Source organism: Lepidochelys kempii, chromosome 3 (genome assembly GCF_965140265.1).
Source record: "Lepidochelys kempii isolate rLepKem1 chromosome 3, rLepKem1.hap2, whole genome shotgun sequence".
Classification (NCBI taxonomy): Eukaryota; Metazoa; Chordata; order Testudines; family Cheloniidae; genus Lepidochelys; species Lepidochelys kempii.
Genome location: NC_133258.1, coordinates 151,818,380 through 151,839,681, shown reverse-complemented (window position 1 = coordinate 151,839,681; position 21,302 = coordinate 151,818,380). Strand labels below are relative to the sequence as shown.

General features: G+C 43.5%; 1 protein-coding gene across 3 annotated transcripts in view; it reads right to left on the bottom strand.

Moving 5' to 3' along the window:
* DAAM2 (dishevelled associated activator of morphogenesis 2) overlaps positions 1–21,302 on the bottom strand; it is a 243,722-nt gene that overhangs the window by 116,537 nt on the left and 105,883 nt on the right. For all 3 annotated transcript variants that reach the window (XM_073338564.1, XM_073338566.1, XM_073338565.1), the window contains exon 3: positions 10,047–10,136. In XM_073338564.1, coding sequence (XP_073194665.1) covers positions 10,047–10,136 — 90 coding nt within the window. The remainder of the gene's footprint in view (positions 1–10,046; positions 10,137–21,302) is intronic.

Here is a 21,302-nt window from a genome sequence, read left to right as displayed (position 1 = left end):
GTAATCTGTGTAGACAGAAGGGGGGTTAGGCTACAGCCTGAGTTCAAACCCTAGGCTTACGATGCAGTGTAGACATACCCCTTACAAATATAAACCCACAATAAAAAAATGTTTCAGATCCTAAGTTGGTAACAGATTCTATGAACAGACTTTCAGATAAACTCACAAAAAGTTGAAAACAATGTAACTGAAAGCCATTATGATTGATTATGCACTGACCACCAACATGATTATGGTTGACACTGCACAAACGTAAAGCAAGACCTGGCTCCTGACCCAAGGGATTCATAATCTGAGTCAGACAATACAAAAACAAAAGCAAAAATCCACACTCAGACGACAATGGGGAGACCTTCATTAGGGGTCTAGTGTCCCTACATGAGACCAGATGAAGGTCCAGTTTCTCTCTCTGCTTCTATAGAGAGTTTCCTTTCAATGTAGAGATGTTTGAGTGAGGTATCTGAAGGAAATGAACACTTTCCCTTGCTGCAAACAATGGTGTAGCTAACACAAAGCTCCCTGCTCTGCCTTAAACATCAGCGATGAGGTCAGCTGTAGCAAGAGAAACAGGGAGACAAGACCTCAGAGTGTGAGAGGAAACAGCCTTTCAGCTCACTTTTAAGCTGAGAAATGAATAAAAGTAATATTCTATCTGGTTTCTCAGCATCAGCCAATCAGAGTGCAAACAGCATGCTGTTTCACCTAAGGGCTAAGGATGACTGATTTCGTTACCGTCATTATCCCCTGCTTTTACCTACATATGTCAAAAGCTGCAAAATACAGCTCTGATTTCATCGGACACCAGAAAAGAGAATAAAATGACATGCATGGCCTAGAACAAAATGCTCTGCGTATGTAGGCTGGGACTTGGTTTAGAGCAGCAATCGCAGTTTGGATTGGGGTTGGAGCTGGATTTGGGACTCTGGCTAGAAATGAGACTGAGGATGGATCTGGGCCTGGATGCGGGGGTGGAGGATAGAAGCCTCTAACTCTACATCCAGCTGCACAATATCATGCTGCATTTTTATGGAAGATTTCTGCTGACAACGCAAACCACAAGGGCAAAGCTTGAGTGGTAAGAGAAAATCTCTTTAAACATTTAGACATTCTCTTCATTAACATTAGACAGACGACATGGGTACAGACTGGGACTCTGTGCCACACTGCACTGAAAGGCTATAAAAAGCCAGCAGCAAATACTGTTTAAAACTAACGGTCTGACTCTGTGAGGCACTAAGTGCCTTTCATTCCTATCAGTCAGCAAAGAGCACACAGCTCATTGCAGGATCCCTTCCCAAATTAACACCCCAGGATGATGGACTTTTACACCAGACAGGTTGAGCAGCAATACTAAGATCTGAGAATATCTGCGGACTCTGCTGCAAAATACCTCTATACTCTTTGGGCAAGGTGTGCATATTGCAGAGGGGAAAACAAGGTGTTTCCATGACATTGACTAGTTTTACTATAGGCAGGGCCGTCCTCAGGATTTATGGGGCCCTACGCAGTATTACTAAACTGGTGCCCATGGACCCCAGAACACACACACACCCCCATCCCCATTGCTGACATACACCGAGCTTCGTACGCAGCAGTCACTGCGGCAGTCCGGAAGGGGGGAGGCAGCAGAGGATACCAAGCCGCCCAGCCTGCCTCATGGCAGCAGAGAGTCACAGTTCCCTGCAGAAACCCCCATACCGTCTCCCTCATGCAGAATGTGCTACACGGGCACATTCAGCTCTGTGAATACGGCCCCTGCCTAAGGAGGCTGCAATGCACGCTGGGTGTGGGGAGCTGACCTGCTCTTACCTGCTGTCCTGGTGGTGCCCTAAATTTTTGGGTGCCCTACGCAGCCGCATATGCTGTGTATGCCTAAAGACAGCCCTGACTATAGGTGAAGTTTCTCTCAGAACATTCTATGTTTATATATATAAATAATTAGTAATGCTTAGCCCTTATACGGCAGTTTACACCAAAGACCTGTATAAAGAATAATGAATAACTTTCAGCCCACACCAGTGAGGTTAGGTGGGCATCATCTTCACTTTACAGATGGGGAAACAGAGACCGAGACATGAAGTGACTTGACCAGTTCTATGCACTAAATCAATGGCAGGGCCAAGTTTAGAGTCAATGGGCTCCTTTCTCCTGGTCTCAGGCTCATTCTACTAGACCACAACATTTCACATACATGAAGGATAGCAGTAGGGTAAAAAAAAAAAAAAAGTCACCCTCACTGAATTAGTAATGGACAGATGGCAGGAATAAATGATCCATGAACAATGCAGTCACGAGCAAATTCTGCTTTCTCTTGAGCATTACTTTTTGGCGGGCACAGCATGGTTTCACAGAATGCCTCCTTGGCGGCTTTTTCAGGTGGCTTCTCAGTCATGCCTGTGTCACTGAAGAATGGCTTCCCCATCTCTAGAGGATTAGGTATCAATATGGGAAGTGTCACCGCTTGGAGGATTAAAAGTGCTACAGGTTCTCTCAGACACGAGTGCCTCCTTTGGCAGAGCTAGACTGGACTGGCTAATCCTTCAACACTCTAGCCCTGATTCTCTTCTCACTCCTCACCTGCTCTGGTATAAATCACAAGAGTCTCTTGAAGTCAAAGGAGTTACTCCAGGGTAAGATCAGAATCAGGCTATCAAGTCTTCCTCCTGACACTTCTGCTTCACCCGAGAACCCTCCCCATCACAAAAAAAGTCAGACAAAAACAGCCCCAACTAGCCAGCCAGCCAAGGAGAGTTTAACATACCTGTTTATTTCAGACAGATCAGGTCCAGTTTGATCAGCTTTGAGAAACAGATTTGCTTTTTATACTAGTTCAAAGCAAAAAGAAAAAAAATCCACCCAAATGCACAAAATATACTCACCTCCTGCTGAAATGTGGTTAGTTGAAGGTTTACAAATTACTCTCTGGAGGCAGCAAGGGCCGTGAAAAGAAAACAACCTCACTTGTTTATCTAGCAATAAGAAGTCTAAGAGAGCCTTGTGTTATTGAGACTGTGCAGAAGGCACTAGGCTATTACTGGCACATTAAATCCTGATTGTGCGAGGTGCAGAATGTTCTAAATCGGTATGAGCTGAGGTTTCTCAGCAGTTCACACTGTCTGGCCCTTAATAGAATCCTAATAAGAGCTGGCCAAGTAACAGTCAAATAATTTAACCAATGACTTTTTAAAATTAACTTTTTCAAACAAAACATGTGCACGTAGCTCTTCTCCTGGTGAAGCAACACACAAATAAATGCAAAGCTGTACCAAGGTCCTGTGCCCTGTAAAATGCAGTTAATCAAGTGCCCTTTTTTGTTCAAATGATTTTAATTATTGGAATGAACAATTTTTTTTAATATGCAAATAAAATGTTCTAAAACCTGAAAAAATTAATGTTAATGTTTGTCTAAGCATTGGTGGAACCAGAAAGTTTACTGCTTAAAATATAATATGATTGCACTGTACAGAGCCTGATCTACAGTTCCTGCAAACAAATTCTTCCCAGGAAATTCAGCGGGGTGTGTGTCTTGTGTGTGTAGAGATTACAGAATTGGGTCAATAGTCTTACGGCAGTCCAGACTTCCACAGATGTGCAGATGAGATGCACACACTGAACAAAGGCAGCATATCCTACATGAATGGGTTGATGGCATCATAAAATGCAATCAGTCAATACATACATCCCCCTTAGGCCCCAGTGGATGTTCACAGTAGAGAGAGGGTAACGTGCGGATCTAAGGCAAGAGTTTGGTATTTGGGTCAGAAGAGCTTCAAGGGAAACTCATTCCAATACAAATGAAGACAGTCCTGTGTGTTAGCATCAGCTCTGAATCGATCACCACGTAACACCTGAAGGAGCAGATGCAAAGACATGAAAAAGATGCAAATGTTTCATGCCAGGGTTGAGTGGGTCTTTGTCTACCTCCAGTGGTAGGTCCACAAAAGAGTATAAGAGCCGACTACAGTGACGAGGTAGAGGTGCTACTCTTTTAGCTCAAGGGGTGGAGGATCGGCTTTTAGTACTAGAGGTCCTAGTTTCAAAAGGCCAATGATAACCAGAGTGCGGTTGGTTACACAAATGCTGTAGAAATCTGCAGTTATCTGAAATAAGAGACAGGCTCCAGAACCAAAATATTTGGATCCCGATTTGGACATCTTCAAGTCCTGCAGTGCATGGCTTGGTGTGGTTTGGCTCAGACCTCCTCTTTTTTTTTTTTTTTTTTTTTTTTTTAAGTTTGCCTTTTCCCATTTCTCAATAATGATATGACGTGAAAGACAGGCTGTAATGAGGTCTGAGTGTACCGCAATGACCTTTCATGAGCGCCTTAGCAACAATCACCATAAATAATTAAATCTAAACTACAATTGTCAAGATAAATGAACAAAGTGCCTTTAGTGATGCATGAGCCACATTTTTGTAAAGGGCATTTGTTTACGTAAGACAGTCAGTGGGTCCCACAGTTTTGAGGCAAATTCGGGAGCTTTGACCTTCTTTTCATCTTAGACTGGAAATGGTATCTTGGGTTAATGTATGCGAATGGTCCCCTTAATTTTTACTTCTTAACATTTCCATTTCAGAGTACACAACCTACTCAAAACTGACTGCTCACTCCTCCTGCAAGGTGTTGAATACCCTCAACTCCTGATTCCTAGATTCCGAGGGCAGAAGGGACCACTGTGATCATCTAGTCTGGCCTCCTGCATAACACAGGCCATAGCACTTCCCTAAAATTCTTAGAGCATCTTTGTCATGCGGTCACTATCTTTTAGAAAAAAAACATTCCATCTTGATTTAAATGAAACTAATGGGAATGGAGAGTGCTCAGCACACCTTGCAGGGTGAGACCTCCCTTGCAGGGCACATCCTGGGTTCCTGACAGGATATTTTACATTAGAGAATTGAGCCCTTCATGTCTAATATTAGATTGTCCTTCCCACAAAGAATTTGCAATTTTTCTCTCTCTGTACTGAGACACACCTGGTAAATTTTTGTCATTGTAGACTAGATAGATTAGATACAGACAGCCAGAGAGAGGAAAAACAGATCAACATGGATATTCTGACTGTCCTTAGGGAGAGACGGGGGACAGGGAGGGAAAAGCAAAATACATCAGATAATTGAGAGTATTTGCAGCATAATTAAAGGACATCTGGCATCCTGACCTTGTTTCAGTTAACAGGGCATTTCAGATACCCAGAGTTTGGATAACAGATATTGCACTGTACGTGCAATATAAAGATTTTCCAGTGTGCGGCCCCTTTAACTCCAGAGGTCTTCAGAATTTTTATATCAAATCTACTGCCTTAAAAAAGTGTAATGTAGTGAATCCAACCAACATATTAAATACATTAAAGTCTGCAACTTCCTGCCAAAGCTGGCTGGTCCAGGAGATGGAATGTGTGGTTCTCTAAGATGACTACAAATAGATCTTCTCCCACTAGAGCTGAGAAAGCCAGATGAGTCTGCCAGCAAAAACGTAAGGCAGACATTAATCACAGGCGCCTGCACCTTCTCTCCACGTGCAAGCTCTATGCACCAGCAGGAAGGATAATGGAAGCCACCAAAACAGAATAGGCGTATGGAATTCTCAGAGCCGAAAAAGTTCTTCGGTGCTTCCTGGATTACTACTAGCATTCAGATACTAATACCTTATTCATCATCAACAACTTTTCCTGGGCAATAGGTTTCAGAAGAGAGCTGCCCATATGCAAAAACATCTTTTTTTTGGCTTGAGGGTTTTTTTGTTTTAAAATTCCATTGTAATTTTAGTGCCAAGGAAAGGGTCCGAATTGACAACCACAGGTACCAAAGTGGTCAATGTATTCACAGAAAAAAATATGTTGCAGGCAGCAGCAGGGAAAATATGATCTTAGTTGGGTCATCTGCAGACTTTGAATCTGGACTCTTCAGTGCTAAAAGCGTGAGAGTCTACTGTTTGAGGCCACTTTATTGTCAGATATAATCACAATGTTATCCTCTTATGTGGACCAGCCTCCAGAAGACGAAAACCGAAGATCTCCTGGTGCGACTAATACAAGCTTAAGGAGTAACACACACCAAAGCTGTTTTTTCTAGGCATTTCTCTTTAACCAACATGTGCTAGATCATCAGGAAAATGCTTTTTCTTTCTTTCTTGTGGACCAGCAATAATATCCAGTACTCTACTCCTGGAAGTCAGTCTCTCTCTCACACACACACACACAGGTTTCCCAAAGGTGAAGAAAAAAAATCCAGCCATCTCTCCCTACCCCCTATTTTTCTAGTGACAGGAGCCTGTGGGAATTAATGTAGATATCAGCTACAAGCCCTTATCCTTCTATCATAGAATCATAGACCTTAAGGTCAGAAGGGACCATTATGATCATCTAGTCTGACATCCTGCACAATGCAGGCCACAGAATCTCACCCACCCACTCCTTAAACCCCTAACCTATGTCCGAGCTACTGAAGTCCTCGGATCATGGTTTAAAGACTTCAAGGTGCAGAGAATTCTCCAGCAAGTGACCTGTGCCCCACGCCCCATGCTGCAGAGGAAGGCGAAAAAACCGCAGGGCCTCTGCCAGTCTGCTCTGAAGGAAAATTCCTTCCCGACCCCAAATATGGTGATCAGCTAAACCCTGAGCATATGGGCAAGACTCACCAGCCAGACACCCAGGAAAGAATTCTCTGTAGTAACTCAGATCCCACCCCATCTAACATCCCATCACAGGCCATTGGGCATATCTACCACTAATAGTCAAAGATCAATTAATTGCCAAAATTAGGCTATCCCATCATATCATCCCCTCCATAAATGTATCAAGCTTAGTCTTGAAGCCAGATGTCTTTTGCCCCCACTGCTCCCCTTGGGAGGCTGTTCCAGAACTTCACTCCTCTGATGGTTAGAAACCTTCGTCTAATTTCAAGTCTAAGCTTCCTGATGGCCAGTTTATATTCATTTGTTCGTGTGTCTACATTGGTACTGAGCTTAAATAATTCTTCTCCCTCCATGGTATTTATCCCTCTGATATATTTATAGGGAGCAATCATATCTCCCCTCAGCCTTCTTTTGATCAGGCTAACAAGCCAAGCTCTTTGAGTCTCCTTTCACAAAACAGGTTTTCCATTCCTCGGATCATCCTAGTAGCCCTTCTCTGTACCTGTTCCATGTTTAAATTCAAACTGGGAGACCAGAACTGCACCCAATATTCCAGATGAGGTCTCACCAGTGCCTTGTATAACTCTACTAACACCACCTTATCTGTGCTGGAAATACCTTTCCTGATGCCTCCCAAGATCACATTAGCTTTTTTCACAGCCATAATCACGTTGGCAGCTCATAGTCATCCTGTGATTAGCCAATACTCTGAGGTCCTTCTCCTCTTCTGTTATTTCCAACTGATGCGTCCCCAATTTATAACAAAAACTCTTGTTATTAATCCCTAAATGCATGACCTTGCACTTTTCACTATTAAATTTCATCCTATTACTATTAATCCTGTTTACAAGGTCATCCAGATCTTCCTGTATGATATCCTGGTCCTTCTCTGTATTGGAAATACCTCCTAGCTTTGTGTCATCCACAAACTTTATTAGCACATTCCCACTTTTTGTGCCAAGATCAGTAATAAAAAGATTAAATAAGATTGGTCCCAAAACCGATCCTTGAGGAACTCCACTAGTAACCTCCTTCCAGCCTGACATTTCACCTTTCAGTGTGACCTCTTGTAGTCTCCCCTTTAACCAGTTCCTTATCCACCTTTCAATTTTCATATTGACCCCCATGTTTTCCATTTTAGCTAATAATCCCCCATGTGGAACCTTATCAAATGCCTACTGAAATACAGGTAAATTAGATCTACTGCGTTTCCTTTGTCTAAAAAAATCTGTTACCTTCTCAAAGAAGGAGATCAGGTCGGTTTGGCACAATCTATCTTTTGTAAAGCCATGTTGTATTTTGTCCCAATTACCATTGACCTCAATGTCCTTAATTACTTTCTCCTTCAAAATTTTTTTCCAAGGCCTTGCATACTACAGATGTCAAACTAACAGCCCTGTAGTTATCCAGATCTCTTCCCCCGTGCCCTTTTCTTAAAAATAGGAACTATGTTAGCAATTCTCCAGTCATATGGTACAAGCCCTGAGTTTACAGATTCATTAAAAATTCTTGCTAATGGGCTTGCAATTTCATGCGCCAGTTCCTTTAATATTCTTGGATGAAGATTATTATTCAGTCCCATTAAACTTTTCGAGTTTGGCTTCTACCTCGGATGTGGTAATCTCTACCTCCATATCCTCATTCCCATTTGTCATCCTACCATTATCCCTAAGCTCCTCATTAGCCTCATTAAAGACTGAGGCAAAGTATTTGTTTAGATATTGGGCCATGCCTAGATTATCCTTAACCTCCACTCCATCCTCAGTGTTAAGCGGTCCCACTTCTTTCTTTGTTTTCCTTCTCATTTATATGGCTATAGAACCTTTTACTATTGGTTTTAATTCTCTTTGCAAGGTCCAACTCTACATGGCTTTTGGCCTTTCTCACTTTATCCCTACATGTTCTGACCTCAATAAGGTAGCTTTCCTTGCTAATCCCTCCCATCTTCCACTCCTTGTGGGCTTTCTGCTTTTTCTTAATTACCTCTCTGAGATGCTTGATCATCCAGCTTGGTCTACAACTCCTGCCTATGAATTTTCTCTTTCTTGGGATGCAGGCTTCTGATAGTTTCTGCAGCTTTGACTTGAAGTAATTCCAGGTCTCCTCCGCCTTTAGATCCACAAGTTCTTCAATCCAATCTACTTCCCTAACTAATTTCCTTAATTCTTTAAAATTAGCCCTTTTGAAATCAAAAACCCTAGTCACAGATCTATTTTAGTTTATTCTTCCATTCAGTTTGAACTGAATTAGCTCATGATCGCTCGAACCAAGGTTGTCCCCTACAACCATTTCTTCTATGAGGTCCTCACTACTCACCAAAAGCAAATCTAAAATGGCATCCACTCTTGTTGGTTCAGCAACTACTTGGTGAAGGAATCCATCAGCTACTGTATCCAGGAAAATCTGAGCCCTATTATTATTACTAGCACTTGTCCTCCAGTCTATATCTGGGAAGTTAAAGTCTTCCATGATCACACAATTCCCATTAGTATTTACTTCATTAAAAACATTAAAGAGGGCTCTATCCATATCCAGATTGGATCCCGGTGGTCTATACCACACCCCAAGCACTATCCCAGGGGAAGCTCTAGTAGCTTTCTTCCCCAATGTGATTTTTGCCCAGACAGACTCTCTTATCCATTCCATCACTTCTTATTTCTTTACTGTCTACCTCATCATTGATATGCAAATGCTACTCCACCACCTTTGCCTTTATTTCTGTCTTTCCTAAACAGCACAAACCCTTCAATACCCATACTCCAGTCATGACGACTATTCCACCAGGTTTCTGTTATCCCTCTAATATCTGGATTCACTTCCTGCACCAGTAGCTCTTGTTCCTCCAGTAGTCTCTCTCTTTGACAGCAATTTCAAAACCTTCCTGTTTATTTGAATGAGGAAGTTACCCCTAGAAACTCACATTAACTGATCTCTGTCAAATGGGATATACGCTGCTTTCTACTTGCTCTGGAGGGCCCTGAGATATCAAACTTTACAACAGCAACATAATTACATATATATTAAGATATCTTTAGAGGTTCCAAAAAATGTATTATCCACTCTGAGCCTTCTATGATTAGATTCATGGTAACTAAAGTAATAAAAGATTTTTAAAATTCTATAAAACATTTCCAAAATAGTTTTTTTCTGTAACATACATAGCATATGCACAATTCATGATTGTGTGGTAAGGCATAAAGGCTTTACCGGTTTCTGGATGCCCTTCATAAATCACTTGTGCTTTCACTACTCATAAGAAAGCTGTCCCGAATTCATGCCAATAAAGCCTTTTTACCACTCCACCACATATTCTGTGTAGATCTAGATGGTTAAACACTCTACACACACGTACGTAGTTAATTACACACAGTTTATTATTTAGCACTTAAAATCAATCAAAAGATAGTACCTTCTTTTTGCTGCAGTAAATCTGCCACTTCTTCTCTGGCGGGAGTGCAAACATAGCCTCTCTGTTCTTATCTGTGAGATCCAGTTCATCCTGGGATTGTTAAATGAAACATACACAGTCAGATGCATTGATACCTGCCAATACTGTGGGAAGAACATGCATCAAGCACACCCCACACCCTCAATTAAAGAAGCAGAGGACCTGGTGTCTCCCTGTAATGAGAGATCTCTGTAAAGATTTGTATTGCCTGTATCCCCTTCACCACTGATTTACGTTCACATTCTGCTACAGGTTCCCCCAGTTAGAGCAGAACAGACCCAGGAAGGTGACGAGCAACCAGTGTGACTTCCCTTGCGAATTATCATTATACTTGTGCTCACCCCGGTGGGAGCAATCACTGTATTTGATGATTAAGAAAGGATACATCCTGATAGGTGACATGTCATGAAAGAGTTGAAGTGAAAAAACCTCAATTCTCTGGCTAAAATAAGGCAGACACTAAACTTTCTCTGAGAAGTCTATATAGAGTCAATGCACCTCCTTCCAGGCCCAAAATACCAACCTGGATCCTGCCTACCGGCAGCCCAGCCCTGCCAATATACTTCAGGACTGACCTGCACCAACCCCCAAAAGAACAACCCCAGAAACTGCCAGCAATGCCAAACTATTGATTTTTAAGCCAGCTTTGAACTCTTCAGGGCAGGGACTGTCTTTTACTGTGTACGTTAAGCACTTAGCAAAATGGGGCTCCAATCTCCGTTGAAGTCCTTAGAGTTCTGGTTGGATATAAATAATATTCTGTAGAGCACACCAACATATTTTGCTTTGTTTGGTCCATCTGAGCTGATCACACAAAACAAGTAGCAGAAGGTGTGCTTGAACAAGAGTAAGAGCACACGTGTGTGGTACAAAGACCATCCACTCCTGTCTTACACAGTTTCAAACAATGTTTCAGCCAGATTTTTTTTTTGGTAATATTATATTATATTTATTTGAAGGAGAAAGTGTTCAGGAGTCCTATAACAAGATGACATTGTGAGGGCTAACAGAACTGTAAATGCAGCACCCATGCTACTCTCGCCCAATGCAGGAACAATACCTCTAACTCAGTCCCACAATGGCTCATTTGGAAAGCTTTCAGGGCTGGGAAACTTGTGAAAACAGTGAGCTAAATTGCATACTGAGCCTGGTAGTGGCTGCTGACAGATTTAAAAGGTCCACAGAGACTTTAGCAGCAGAAAGGTACAAAAGAAATGCAAACAGTAACAAGGCTAGGTCACTGCCAGCAGCAGAAGGTAGAATAAGCTGGGGGATTTTTATTCTTTTCAAAAATGTTTAAAGGAAAAAAAAAAAAAGGTTAGCTGTGCATGAAGAGCACAAGCCATGTGGAAATGTTTAGGGTGAGTTTCCAACCAAGGGGGCAGCCAAGTGAGACAAGGAGTTATATAAGTTCCAACCAGAATCATATTCTTGGGTGGAGAGGGAGAGAGTAACTACACGTAAGGTCGTAAGACCAGCAAAGGAATGCTGTTGGAGGTCAAGTGTGTGGGACGAGTGGGAGGATCAGGGAGGAAATCAGAGTTTCCAGGTTTGGAAGAAGAGCTAGTAGGGCTGCAATACACGTGAAGTGAGCTGGCCAGTCTTAGCTAAGTCCTTAGAAAATCAACACTGCGAGAAACTGGAGGCAAAGAAGATACAGTAGGAGCTCTGTTACGAAGCTTAATTCATATACAAGAGCAAGTTGAGAGATAACTAGTTCTGTGTGGTTTTCACAGAAGCTCCCCCAATACCATACTGAATGACAGCACTCTCAACCAATAAAAAAAGACAAGATGAGTATTCTGATATGATATGATTAAGTGAGCATACCCTGAGGGCAGGATGCTGTAACTTCGCCACCTCTGAAAGTTGCTGAACCCCTTTTGTGGGTGTTGCATGCATCAGGCATAGATTCATAGATTATAAGGCCTCAAGGGACCATTATGGTTATCTAGTTTGACCTCCTGGCCAAAGTGCATGATGCCGTCTTTGCCCCACCTAGCGTTCTGCCATTTAATTATATATTTTGCATCCTTATAGAACAGATAGATGATGGGATGGTAGAAGATGCAATGGAAAAAAGCATGCACATGCAGGCAGCCCTCTTTACTGCAACCTAAAATAAGCAAACAAAACAGTAAGAGTCATTGCCCTCACTACAATCTTAATGATTCAGGACATAACTTGATCAGCTGACGATCAGGAAGGAATCTGCTTCCACTGAACAGCAGTTAGAGAGGGTGGGCTAATCCTTCCTCTGAAACCACCAGCATTGACCACGGTCAGCAGGCCAATCCTGGACTCCAGGCTCACAGCCCAAATGGCAAGGTTGCAAGTGGGGGCACCTCCAAAGTGGAGGAGGAAAACCTCCCCTACTGGACACAGAACAGCAGCAGAGCCAACCACTGGCTTTCAATGCAGTGTGCAGTCACTCCTGTGGCAGCTGTGCTCTCCTTCAGTGAGGGAGGAAAGCCAGTGAAATTGCAGAGTCATGGATATATCAGCCTTGCTTACCTTCCTCCCCTTGCCCAGCCACTCATGTTGAGGCACACCTTGTTCTCTAAAGGTTCTCAAAATCCTGCCTTTCTCTACCCCTTTCTGCAGTGGCAGCGTGAAGGACTTCTAGGACTACAAAGGAAAGCATGGGACCTGACCCAGAAATAAGACACTGGACCACATGAACCATTTGCCTGTTCTAATATGGAATTCTCATGGAAGCCACCTTAAGAATCTCACTGCCTGAGAGCATGGCCATAACAAGCACCTCAGGCTCTGAAGAGATTTCAGAAGGGTATATCTAATGTGCTCGTGAACACATCACACCCGCCTGTTTTCAGATTGGCCCTAGTCATCGAGTGAGACTGCTCGCTCTAATGTGAGTGCAGTGAGGAAAAAGGGACCAAAAAGGAGGTGGTGGGAGAGTGCAGAAGTAGTACGGACCTTGAATAGCATCATCTAGACCAGGGACAGAGCTAGGTTAGGAAGCCCTCATGCCTGGATGCCCAGGGAGCATGTGGGAAGAAGAGAGGTTCTGTTAGAGGGTTTTTTCCTCTCCCCTTTGTTCTATCGGTTGTGGTGATTTCTCTAGAGAAATGTAGTAACTGTTCTTCTATGTCTTGGATGGAGGGCTCGGTTCCAGAGGTTCATGCCAACAGGCTCCTGTACACCACAGTTCAGCTGCCTGGCTCTCACAAGCACTTCAAGCTGCAAGTGCTCCAGTGAAATACAGATTAAAGAGACATTTGCCAGAATGGCCTCAAGGAGATGTTTAAAAAAAAAGTCCCGTTACTATTCCTTACACTGCACTCAGTTTTCCATTTCCTTTTTTATTTTTACTTACTGAGGGTGGGATACATTCAGTTAATTTCCCTTTTATGTGGGCCCTTTTTTACGGACAGACTGAATTTTGATGATACAACATTAAAACATATTGGAGCTGGATTTGAGGTTCAAATATTTCCAGTCCAGTTCTCTACGCCAAAGGGGAAGATGGCCTGCATTCAAAATGGCTGCAACCCAGGAAAACAAGAGGGAGAGAAGAGGAGGAATGGGCAGGGAACATAAAACAGTTTTTTGTAGGATTAAAAACCATACTATGTCCCATGATTTGGGGAACAGTCAAATTGTGAATGCTGGACCTGGTGCTTGGCAGCCATTGTGTTTGATATCATCATAAGTCCAGCACAAGCAGAACAAAAGGAAACGTTTCACCAATAAAAGGCAGCACCTCTCTGCAAAAGTGTTACATTAAATGAATACAGGAAAAATAATATGGGAGAAAATTAAAATACCCCATGGTTATCTTGAAGAAGCTGGCTGCATATTAAGGACTGTTTAGGAATCCCTTCACCCATCTCCAGGTGGAACGTTGTAGGGCCCAGTAACTCTGCCCATCAGTGCTTTTTAGGACAGGAAGAATAATTCATTCAATTGGAACTGTAGGGTTTAGATGGGAAGAATTTCATATACTCTGAAACGGTGATCCTAATAAACTCCTGTGAGGTGTGTTGGGACTGTAACAATACTGTGTGTGGAATCCCTTCAGTGCAGCAGGGCTCTTCTTTTAGATAAAGTTCTTTGCTACTTATGCAGATTTTTCTACTAACCCTTCTGAATGTGCATGGGAAGGACTTGACATGGTGTACATGGACTGACATGGAAGAGAATTACCAAAATGTACCCCTCCTGCATTTTTGGCCATTATCTGTTCCCCATAGGATTCCAGATGAGTTAAACTGCGATTTGCAAGGTCTTATTACATTGGTACAGTCCAATACAAGATCCTCTTCCTCACTGAATTCAAATTAGTTTGTACCAGTATTGGACTAAGGCCAATCCTGAATTTTTATAGATTTTAAGGCCAGAAGGGCTTTTATGACTATTTAATATGACCACCTGCATAAGCACAGGCCATAGGTTTCACGCAATGATTCCTGAATCCAAAAATCTCAAACAGTTCCGCCCGTTGTGCATTGTCACAACCTACACTGCAACCTCTTTGGGGAAGGACAGTCTTTTTACCACATATGTACAGTGCCTAGCATACTCGAGTCCTGATCCTTGACTGGTGTCAATAAATGCTATTTCAATATAAATAACCCTGATAATAAATTGGATTGAGGGTGATACTTCTGCATTGCTTGCAGTTGTCTTAGACACCTTCGCTTTGATGACAGAAGATCTCTTAAATTTGACCAGAAGATCTCAAGCTCTGTACTTAAAACTTCTCTACACTCAGGGCTTGTCTACACTTACTGGGGGAATCAACACACAGTGATCGATGCATTGGTGGTCGATTTAGCAGGTCTAGTGAAGACCCACTAAATCAACCGCAGATCATTCCCCCATTGACATAGCGTAGCGTGGACCCTGCGGTAAGTAGATCTAAGTACGTCAACTTCAGCTATGTTATTCACGTAGCTGAAGTCGCTTAACTTAGATCGATCTCCCCCCGTAAACGAGGCCTCAGATGGACACTGCAGCTCTGTATGTTTAGCATTTCCAACCTTAGGTGGCACGAGACTAGGACATGTCCTCTGTACAGAATTCCACCCCAGGCAGTAAGTTCATCTCTACAGTCCTAGTATGTTTTTATGCGAGGCGATTTCTGGACTTTTTCTGCTGACTATCCATCTAATTCTTGCTCAGGGCCTTGTAAGTTGGATCATTTTGTGTTTCTCATTTGAGCTTGTCAGATTTTGCTTCAGAAAGGGGTAGTAGTGTTATATGTACTTCAACCTCCTCTTCCTGCAGCTCCTGGCTTCCCCTGTTTAGAGGTGCTCTTGAAAGCATGCCTACTAGAAGCAGCTCCTTTCCAGGTCTGTATTTTACTTTTGCAATGTCGTGATCATTCTCTGAAGTCTTGGTGGTACTTTGCTCAATAGTTTCTGTAAGACGGCTTACAAAGGTTTATAGTCTTGTTTCTGCCTCGGTTGATTTCGGCCTGCAAACATACTTGTGAACCCACTCTACAACCAAAAATGATTGCCAGCATTTCTTTTCCAATCTGAGCATGGTTTTGTTACATTTTAGTCAGTGCTTAGGATGACCTGGTTGTTCATCTTGCAAAAGGACAACCAGCCCTCAACCTCTAAGAACTTTCACAACAAAGATTATGGGGCCAAATTCTCTGATGGTGTAGGTTGACATCACTGAACTGAGAATTCAATTCTTACTCTTTTTTGGTAAATTCAAAACAGGAAGATAGAGATTGCCATACCGGATCAGACCAGTGGTTCATCTGATCCAGTGTCCTGTCTCCAACAGTGACCAGTGCCAAATGTTTCAAAGGAGAGCTCAGAAACCCTGCAGCAGAAAGTTTTTGAATAAGCTGTCCCCAGCCTGAGCTGTTCCTGCCTGAGCTACAGAGTGGCTGGTGCCCTGAAGCAGGTGAATGTCTCCTCCCTTCCAAAATATTTCCATACTAGTACTAGGGACTTTGTTTTTTAAATTCTGCAAAGCTTTTTTCTTGCTGGTCACTCCAGCCTCATTTGGCACTTTTCCACAAGCTGCATTCTAATCAGAACATGCAACTAAGAGAAACTAGGGATGAATTTGCTTAATTATGTTAATATGCCCATAGCATTCTGTAAGGTCTCCTTGTTTCAGGGTCCTTCTCTTTGGAAAATCATCATCACCTTTATTGCAAATAAATCTGGTCCCAGTGGTTTGTTGATATTAGTATTGTGACATTCTGCCTATGTGCATGCATTTTATAGTTGAACACTCCCCACGTGCACACCCTCTCATTCATGCTTCCTACCCCTTTCCTCTCTCATACACACACGCCTTTTCATTTCCCTTTACCCCTCCTCTCTCATTGTCCCGTTATCTCTGTCCCACACAGAAAACAGGCTCTCTCACACACTGTCTTTCCAATTTCACAAGCACCAAGTTTATCTTAGTTACAAAGATCACAGTGTAACCCCCACTTCTGACCTCTCCCCCACTGCCAACCTTGGCTCAGAGGTGGCTGGGCCTGCAGAGGATGTGCCAAATGCTTTGCACTGGGATCCCAATTCCATGGCACACCAGACCAGAGCTGTTAACATGTAGATTTATCACATAATCAGAAGAAGGGCCAATAAAAATTCCAAGCCTCTGACACTCCCAAATGGGATGGCAGAGCCTTGGTCCCGACCAAAAAAATTGCCCCTCACGCTGGGTTTATTTTGTAAAAGATAAACACGGATTCTAACATATCATAGGATCCGATCCAGTGTCCTTTGGCCCTGGCACCCTGAGGGGCCAAAGGAGGGTTTGAGCTGGGGAGGTGGTGGGGTAAGAAATGTTGAAATGCAACCCAAGCCAAATCAGATAAAAAGCCTTGCGTCTTTGGGATTGGAGAGGGAGGAGAAGCAGCAGAGAGAGAGAGAGAGAGAGAGAGAGGGAGAGGAAGGGGGGTTGTCAGCAGCATAGTGTGATCCTTTCCAATACAGGATCCAACCCAGCGTAATTGTTATGGTGTTAACAAGTGAACTGAGTGAGACCACATTGCTAACATGTGATTTATATTGCCTGACAGCTACATTTTGTTATGAGAAACAATCCCAGGAACCTTTAATTTTTTCAGCCCCCATTCGCTGTGCCAGCCCCATCTTGGCAAACTACAAATGGGTTACACTGATGTCGTTCACATTCTGTCTGCACTTCTCCCTGCTGGAGAAAGAAAAAGCGAGAGAAGCCCCATCAAAGGCTCACACAATCAGCAGTCCTGAAAGCCACTTCAGGGCCATCCAGGAGGGGATGAATAAAATAATCCCTCTTCGGATCTCAGTCCTGCCACACATAGCTATGAAATCATAGAAGTCAGAAATAGGCAAGATTTATTAGATCATTTTGTCCATCTCCAGGGGACAGTATAGGACTGTTCCTCCACAGTGTATTTTCCAGTGCTTTGTCCAATCTAGTTTGTCACACTGACAAATCAGAAGCAGTGTGCTAGAGAAATCCATGCTTGGAACATAAAGAGTCTGGCAGGATGCGTTGAAAATTGACAACTGAGTTTTCACTGAAAGAGATTAAGTTAACTCCACAAGCTGGCTGGTGTTAGCTCAACATAATGCAAGAGAGAGATTCCATTCACCGAGCTCCACAGCAGGGAAACAGTCGACACGTATTACCTGGTGGATGTTCATACTCAACAGCACCCCCATCACCCACACAGGTGTGGGTCTCTGCTTTCCCGCATGCACAGGAGACACATTCCATCTCCCACATGTGCAAGTACTATGTGGCCTTAGTGCTTCACTAACCCATGTGAATGACTCCTCCACCTCGTCTTAAACCCTTGTCATCAACAGCAGCGTCTTTAAGGTACAAAAGAATAAACTCACTTGTGGGAGGAGATTAGGGAAGAAGCATTGTTTTCTGTTTGAGTGCCTGAAAGCAATGGGATGTGTGTTTGTGAACTCATTAACAAAGCAAATCTGTGCTTCCATACCTTTATGTGCATACTAATATGCATACAATGTGCATATGTGTATGCCTTGAGCGTCTGTGTCAGCCCTATGCACATAATATCCATGTACTACATATGGTACATGCCTGCACGCGTGTACACTGATGTCTTACATGTACATGCATGTGTTGTGTGAATATGTATGTCGTATGCGAAGGGGCACATCTAAGTCTGTAACTGTCAGTGGACTGACATAGATAAGACACTTGAGTGTGGCTCTCACTGTAACTCTGAAATGTAGATTCCTATAGGTTCCTCTCTGCCCGTCTCGCAAGTGACGGTTATCCGCACTGGTTATCCTCTCACTTCAACCAGTGCAAATCAGAACTAACTTCATTTAAGTCAACTGTGCTACACTTGTGTGAAATTGGTGTACACAGAGGAGAATCTGGGCCTGGGTGTTTTTCTTCTTCCCTGCCACCTCGACTGGCTGTCTACTCCCAAAGCTCAGGACTAGAGCAGAGATCTCATCTGCCAAGGAAAAAGCAAAAAGAAAAGGAGTACTTGTGGCACCTTAGAGACTAACCAATTTATTTGAGCATAAGCTTTCGTGAGCTACAGCTCACTTCATCGGATGCATACTGTGGAAAGTGTAGAAGCTCTTTTATACACACAAAGCGCAAGTAGAGTAGGGGCATTGTTCTAAGTCAGCCATAAAAATGTTGGCATACTGTGGGGCCATGCGGGTACCCATAGGTTTACATTGTCCCCAAATGTAAAATAGTTATGGGTAAGGACAAAGTCACAAAGTTCAGCCACCAGGTTTGCCGTGACGTTATTGGGGATATTGTTCCTGACGGCTTGTAGTCCATCTTTGTGTGGAACGTTGGTGTAGAGGGCTTCTACATCCATAGTGGCCAGGATGGTGTTTTCAGGAAGATCACCGATGGATTGTAGTTTCTTCAGGAAGTCGGTGGTGTCTCGAAGATAGCTGGGAGTGCTGGTAGCGTAGGGCCTGAGGAGGGAGTCTACATAGCCAGACAATCCTGCTGTCAGGGTGCCAATGCCTGAGATGGAGCGCCCAGGATTTCCAGGTTTATGGATCTTGGGTAGTAGACAGAATATCCCAGGTCGGGGTTCCAGGGGTGTGTCTGTGCGGATTTGATCTTGTGCTTTTTCAGGGAGTTTCTTGAGCAAATGCTGTAGTTTCTTTTGGTAACTCTCAGTGCACGTCGGCGGAAGCACTCTATGTAGAAGTCCAGTCTGCTGTTTTGACCTTCAGCAATGTATATCTTCAGATCAGTGGCACTGCTATGGGTACCCGCATGGCCCTACAGTATGCCAACATTTTTATGGCTGACTTAGAACAACGCTTCCTCAGCTCTCGTCCCCTAACGCCCCTACTCTACTTGTGCTATATTGATGACATCTTCATCATCTGGACCCATGGAAAAGAAGCCCTTGAGGAATTCCACCAGGATTTCAACAATTTCCATCCCACCATCAACCTCAGCCTGGTCCAGTCCACACAAGAGATCCACTTCCTGGACACTACAGTGCTAATAAACAATGGTCACATAAACACCACCCTATACCGGAAACCTACTGACCGCTATTCCTACCTACATGGCTCCAGCTTTCACCCTGACCACACCACACAATCCATCGTCTACAGCCAAGCTCTGCGATACAACCGCATTTGCTCCAACCCCTCAGACAGAGACAAACACCTACAAGATCTCTATCAAGCATTCTTACAACTACAATACCCACCTGCGGAAGTGAAGAAACAGATTGATAGAGCCAGAAGAGTTCCCAGAAGTCACCTACTACAGGACAGGCCTAACAAAGAAAATAACAGAACGCCACTAGCCATCACCTTCAGCCCCCAACTAAAACCCCTCCAACGCATTATTAAGGATCTACAACCTATCCTGAAGGATGACCCAACACTCTCACAAATCTTGGGAGACAGGCCAGTCCTTGCCTACAGACAGCCCCCCAACCTGAAGCAAATACTCACCAGCAGCCACATACCACACAACAGAACCACTAACCCAGGAACCTATCCTTGCAACAAAACCCGTTGCCAACTGTGCCCACATATCTATTCAGGGGACACCATCATAGGGCCTAATCACATCAGCCACACTATCAGAGGCTCGTTCACCTGCACATCCACCAATGTGATATACGCCATCATGTGCCAGCAATGCCTCTCTGCCATGTACATTGGTCAAACTGGACAGTCTCTACGTAAAAGAATAAATGGACACAAATCAGATGTCAAGAATTATAACATTCATAAACCAGTCGGAGGACACTTCAACTCCCCCCCCCCCCCCGACGTTCTTGTTAAACCCTGGATTTGTGCTGGAAATGGCCCACCTTGATTATCATACACATTGTAAGGAGAGAGGTCACTTTAGATAAGCTATTACCAGCAGGAGAGTGGGGTGGGGGGAGGTATTTTTTCCATGCTTTGTGTGTATAAAGGATCTTCTACACTTTCCACAGTATGCATCCGATGAAGTGAGCTGTAGCTCATGAAAGCTTATGCTCAAATAAATTGGTTAGTCTCTAAGGTGCCACAAGTACTCCTTTTCTTTTTGCGAATACAGACTAACACGGCTGTTACTCTGAAAGGAGAAATCAGTTTGCTTCCAAAAAGAAAGCTCAGCAGCCCCCCACACAGTGCTCTACTGCTGTTTCCTTTCTCCCTCATTAAGCATTGGTTAATCTCTTGTTTATTTCCTACCGAAAAGCTGGGTCCCACCCAAATCCTGCTTCTCAAAGCAGTATCCCAGCACATGCAATTAACAAGGTCCATTCCAACAGATTGCAGGGGTCCCCTCCCCCAGAGATTTTTTTTTTTTAAAAGACACCTGCCTTTGCGGCTCTTCACTCCTCCCTCCACACAGAAGGAGCAAGCATGAGAAAGCTGGTAACCAGGGCAGGCAGCTGAAGGGCAGCTGGGACAGTCAATATTAATTTATGCAACTGCACCATGAGAGAGACACAGAGACAGACACACACTGTCTCCCTCTCCCCTATCTTTTGTACATTTTTCACCATCTTGGATTGTAAGCACTTTGGGGCAAGGCCCATGTTTACCTCCATATTTGGACCACACCATTCATTTCAGAGCCCTTTCTCAAATTGGAGCCATTGGGTGTTACCATTAGTATTAAACATCATCAAGATGTGCTGTTTCAGCACAAGTGACCCTTCCCCACCCTTCCTTTCCCTTCCTCCTCCTCCCCTCATTTCCCTTCCCCCCCTCTCCCCTCCCTGCCCAAGGTTTGTTTTTCAAGCCA